The 5,843-nt window shown below is 39.2% G+C and overlaps 1 protein-coding gene across 1 annotated transcript in view; it reads right to left on the reverse strand.

Moving 5' to 3' along the window:
- Positions 1 to 2,553: 2,553 nt before the first annotated feature.
- IQCE (IQ motif containing E) overlaps positions 2,554 to 5,843 on the reverse strand; it is a 27,148-nt gene continuing 23,858 nt past the window's right edge. The window contains exon 21 of the mRNA XM_009320029.1: positions 2,554 to 4,615. Within this exon, the coding sequence (XP_009318304.1) occupies positions 4,485 to 4,615 (131 nt within the window). The 3' untranslated portion in view covers positions 2,554 to 4,484. The remainder of the gene's footprint in view (positions 4,616 to 5,843) is intronic.

Below are 5,843 nucleotides of genomic sequence, written 5' to 3' on the forward strand. Positions count from 1 at the left end.
TGAAGTTTCTGCTAAGAAATCCAGAGCATGTCAGTGGAGCAGAGAAAAAAGAACAGAAAAGTGAAATTTAGATAATGTAGTCTTCAAACACAGATTGTTTGTCTCGGTCTTGTACTTTTATATCTGTTTTAGTCCTACAACAAGGACTCTGCTTGATAGGAAGATGGCTACAGGATTCCCATGTCTTCACAACAGTTAGCAGGGTCCTCTATCTTCATAAAGCAGCATAGGGCTTGTTTTTCCTGGGAGTCCCTAAAGGCTTTTTCAGTGGACCTGAAAGGAATGCAGACATCCTCCTTCCTTCCACCAGAGCTTCATAAACAGCAACAATAACCCAGGTAAGGGGATACACTGTAAGTAGAGCTGACAGTCTTTGGAACCCTGTAGACTCCTATTCTCCCCCCAGCTGACAGCAGACCAGTTTCACCCAGTCCTCTGCGCGTCTACAGCTCTAGCAAACCCTAGCACAGGGAGAGCTCTGTGGCCCTAGTGAGTTCACATACTGGTTATCCATTCCGCATCCCACCTGCAAAAGGTTTCTGAGAAGTATCCATCAATAATGTATTTAGGCACGAACAGTCACCACAATGACTTCTTTTGAATCTTTTACCTGAATTTCACTGGTTTGGTAACTGGTCAGCATGACTGTTGCAACCAACAAGCAAGCAGCACGACGATAGATGAAAAGGCATCAGTGAAACTTGCTGTACTCCGCACAAAGCCAGGTATGTTTGAGGCAATGGCATGGCTTTTAGTTATAGAACTACTTGACAGGATCTCTTTTCTGAATAAAACCTAGAAGCAAAGACTGAAAGCAAAAGCCCATCACCTCTGTCAGTTCCACTAGGCTTTGGTCAAGAACACCGTTCATTCCTGATGGGACAATCTTGATCGCATACTAAAGAAGAAATTCACACCCTACATGTTTAAGAGTTAACTCATTACTATCGGCTCAGCAAAACAGAGGTAAAAGGTCAACCTAGGTGCAAAGTGAAAACAACAGGAGCATGCAGCAGAGGCCAGAGGAGCAATGCAAATACAGCAACGGCAGCAGAAATGCACGAACAATTAATTTACAAACTTTAACTTTATTTGAAAGTTCAACAATTAGGAAAAAATACATTGCAATTGTTTTAGCTTTTAAAAGATCCCAAAATAAATTACATAAAAGACTTGCACAGTTCTAAATATTAAAGAGATCATAAAAATTAATGGCGCTCTCATATGCCAAGATTAATCCTTTTCCATTTTGACAATATATTAAAAGTTGCCTGTGCAGGGATTACCGTTATAGCCATGCAGAAAACAATACAGTTCTCAAGTCTTGATGCCTCAGTAAAGCTTTACAGGCACAGGCACTTAAGGGCAAAAAGAGATCAAGAGCGGTAACATCCCATGGAAGTCAGATCCCTATATTCACACACAATCTCTAACTAAACGCTACTGTAAATTGCAAAAGGCTTTAAGTAGGCAACATTATCAGCAGAATGGAAAGTGTGTTTTAAGATTACATAGGTTACAGCGGAGTTTAATTTTAATTTCAAGACCTTGACGCCCCCACAAGGTTATCGGTGCTTTCTACAGAAGACGTATTTCTCAGAACCTGAATATGTTTGTATTGGGCCACACCGATTTTTACTGTCCTCAGCTCCCTGTTAAGGAAAAACGCCATTTATTCAAAAATTAACTTTTTCTTCCTTCATTGTTCCACACTTCTTCCCAGATTTACAGGTGCTGGCATTCAGATAGATAACCACAGAATGAAACCTACTGTCAGTTACTACTCCTTTCAACACATTCCATTATCGTATATAACAAAGCAACATTAAAGGCTACTAATACCGTGGAGATTTTTCTTTCTACTGTACCACACAAAACTTTTGATGTGCGGTGAGCATATAGTTACCTTCCAAACTAAGATACGAGTTAAGTATCAGATTTTTGATGGCTATGAGATAGCAGACGCAAATTTAGGAAGCTCTAGACACATTTTCATTCATCCCAGAAAATGTTTGCTCCTTTTCACCCTGATTTCTCATCTGTGCCTTTGGGTCATACCAAGATACTATCTCCTCTTTATCCCAGAACTTGTCTATTGACAGCACTACTGCTGGTCATATGCTCAGTTAAAATGCAAGCCTTTCTGCTCTGTATCTACTTCCTAATACTTTCATATAGGTTATTACAGCACAGTGAAGTAAAAGAATGTCATCTTCATTATATTTGCTGTCCAAGTATTTCCACATAAGGTAACAGCTAGGTAGGTATTTGATAGCAGTCTGGGTCCTGACACACTACATACTCTCCCCTTAATGTGTCAGAGTCCTCAGCTCTAGTTATTCTCTCTGGAGGTATCCATGAGAGAGTCACAGTTACAGACCTGAAATATTATACATAAGCAGCTCAGTATAGCTCTGCTTCTATTTAGCAAAATAACTCTTTTTCATAACATGACTTCCAGAAAAAGAGGGAAACGGGTCTCAGCTTCTGCCAAGAGTATTATATCCCTTTTATTCTTTCATATATTTTTTATCCTCTCTGCAGATGACAGTCATGTGACCAAAGTACCAGCAGGGAAAATTTACCCAACAGGAGCGTAAATGACATTCTTCACACTGCTTTGGGTATGGAGAGCTCCCAAAACTGCCTTTGGAAATAGCACAGGCAGCATTTGCGCTGATGGGATTAAATGAAATCAGCTGCATTGTGCTGCAGCCATCCAGTTTCCTCTTTGGCTGCAAGTACTGGCATGAACTATGATAAGCCTCAGATAGTGCTTCACTGAAATCAAAGAACTGAGACAACTCTGACTTATTAGAATTCCGTGAAACAGTGCTGACTGATTTTTAATTTAAAAAAAGAAGAGGGAAAGGTGATAAGAATCTTATATTTAAAAGTGTGCTTTCTGTTTACAGGAGTCTTTATTACTCCTTGATGACGAAGAGACCATTATGGTCTCCACAAAAACTTCACTGTGTGTTTGTAAAATTAAATTCTCCTTCCAGTAAATATCATATAATTCACCTAGTTCACCTAAAAAAAACCCCCACACATTGTAATGCCTATGAAGGATGTTGGCATGATAGTAGGAACTATAAGGTCCTCCTTACAGTCAAGAAGGGGTACAGTCTGCGTAGAAGATCTGGAAAGACCCCTCTGGCCATATTCTCCGCAGCCCATTATGTCTTTGGTCCTTCCATGGACAACGATACTGTCAGACAGTGTTATTTCTGGATGCAGTCTTAATTTCTATTATAATCCAACCTATCACTTCTGTTCCTAAACCAAACTGCATGGGTTAGGTTTTGTATATTACACTGATCCCAATCCCTATCCCTCAGAATAGAGCAGATTGCTGGAAAGCATGGGCACTGTCAGCCTCGTCGCTTTACCTGATGACAGAACATGGCTGTATATTGTGATCCCTCTCCCAGCCTCTGTGCACTCGCAGTGTGTGTGAATATATACATATGTAATTTATATGAAGTGTGCACATGCAAAGGCAATACTGAGAGATCATCAACAGCAAAGCAACGTTAGACTTAAAACCCCTTAGCGCTCAGTGTATGAGAAATCTAGTTAGATGAAAGTTTCAGTCAGTCAAGTGATGTAAGCTAAAACAGGACATAAAGCAACATAACTCCTACGTCAAATGTTTTCACATATTAGAGGTGACCCTGCATAATCCACTCTCATTTGTGGTATGTAAGCAGAAGCAGCAGTCACAAGGGCATCCTTCACAGAACACTCCTGCTATTACGCACCTTCTCTGACAAATAAAAAAAATTGATTATGTGATCGGACATTTCAAATACGAAATAGTACTATACATATCATAGCAAGCACACTTGGAAAAGGCAATAAATAAGAAAACCCTGCTGATACAGTAGGCCTAGAATATCCCTATGACAAAGAAATGGCTTTCTGAAAGCCTTTACAAGGTCTGCACAGACTGTAAATGTTCAGTATAAAAATAAACAAAAAGATATTAACATATGACATGGTAAAATTTTTAAATAGAGAGGACCTGGTAACAAATACAAGCTGTTCCCCTTCACGTACACAGATTGAAACCCGGAGCCATGTCATTAATCACTTTCCAATTAAACAAGTGATTTTAGTCGACCTGAAACAAAACTTTGTTTGACAGGAAATAGCTTAAGGCTTTATTGCTTTAATTTAAATTTGGCAACTGAATTTATAATTCTCATTGTGAGACAAAATATTGAACTGTTTTGTTTTAGTTTTTAAATCCAAACTCTGTGTACCAGGAGGATGAGGGTAACAGTCAGTGAGTGGCTTTTAGCCATAAAGTCTGCAGAGATGACATATCAAACAATTACTCATTTATCGCTGAAATAATGACAACGATCATTAAAAAGGGGCTGATATTCCCCCTTTTTTCATCTTTGATATGCTTTATCTTGGTAGAAATAGTTTTGCAAATTGAATAATTCAAGATCACCAGAGCCTGTTACCAAAACTTAAAAGTGGGTGTAGTTTTTCTTCATCTGCAATGACGGAGAGACAATGACAATATCATCTGAATCATCCGAGTGAGCTTCATCCACAGGCAGAGGGAGAGGAGGCTGTGGTTGCTTCTCAGAGGACCTGGCTGAAATAATTACAAAGGAAACAAGGTCATCAATAAACAACACTGACAAAAACAAGCCCTTGTGGGAAGTGTAATACTCTCTGAGCCATTAAGTTTCCAGAATTACCTACAGTTACAAATAACTCTGATCTATCTTTTTCTGCATATAACTATTCCCGTTCCTCTTTCATTAAAGAGCATGCATGGCAAGCGTCAAGTTGACATACTGACCACACATGATTTGTCTTATTGTCTTTAAATCTTTGCAAGTGGTTACACATGACAATGTAAAGCAATTCGATGCTGAAGCCATCTTAGGTCATAAAAATAAATATTTATTAGATGAGCAGAAAAGAAAAAATTGACCCAAGCAAGCTTAAGCTAAGCAGAAAGGTCATAATGAGAACTTCAGTCAGAGATAGAGAGAGAAAAGGGAAATCAGTGAGGAAAAAAAGGAAGGAAGCTCTCAGTGACTGTCTTTCGTCCTTGTATCTGTAAAATACCAAAAATATTATTCACATGCTGTACTACTTTACTTAATGACAGTAAAAATGGTGACCACACCATGGGGCTTTTTTTGGCTTTTTTTTTTGCTTTTGCTTTTTTGCTATTTTTCTGGATGCATGGTTCTACGCATCTCATCGATTCCAACATTTGAAGAAATGTTCAGGGCATAAACAGATAGAACCCTAATGATTCCAGTAAATACAGGAAAATCAGAGGGATAAAATGGATACATACAAGGCCCCTAAGATCTGATGAGCAGAACCAGCAGCTTTGTATCCCCTCTGCAAGAGATCTATGAACTAAATGATGACAGCTATTAATACCTTCTCGCACAATATCCTCCCCTCAGCTATTAATACCTCCTAGAACAATATTCTCCCCTCAGCTCCACTTATTTTTCAGTTTCAAATATCAATTCTCTGAAAAGACTGTCTCCCAGAGAAGAGAACAAATCAAGACGACCTGTGGTAGAAAGAGGAAATAGACAAGTAAGAAGCCATACACTGAGATTTTGACACCAAAATGGAAGGGAAAATGGAGGGCACACAGAGAATATTACTTGGGGAGAAGAACAGACGTGCCATGGGACTCATAGTGAAATAAGAGGTTCCCGACACAGAAAAAAAACCTCCCGGTATGGAAGAGGAGGCATACACAGCAATGTGGAATAAAGCAAGGGGACCGCAACCAGCCCAGAAATAGAAGGAGAGTGACAGAGAGCCTGTGAATGGAAAGGAGGAAT

Source organism: Pygoscelis adeliae, unplaced genomic scaffold, assembly GCF_000699105.1.
Source record: "Pygoscelis adeliae isolate BGI_AS28 unplaced genomic scaffold, ASM69910v1 Scaffold242, whole genome shotgun sequence".
Taxonomy (NCBI): domain Eukaryota; kingdom Metazoa; phylum Chordata; class Aves; order Sphenisciformes; family Spheniscidae; genus Pygoscelis; species Pygoscelis adeliae.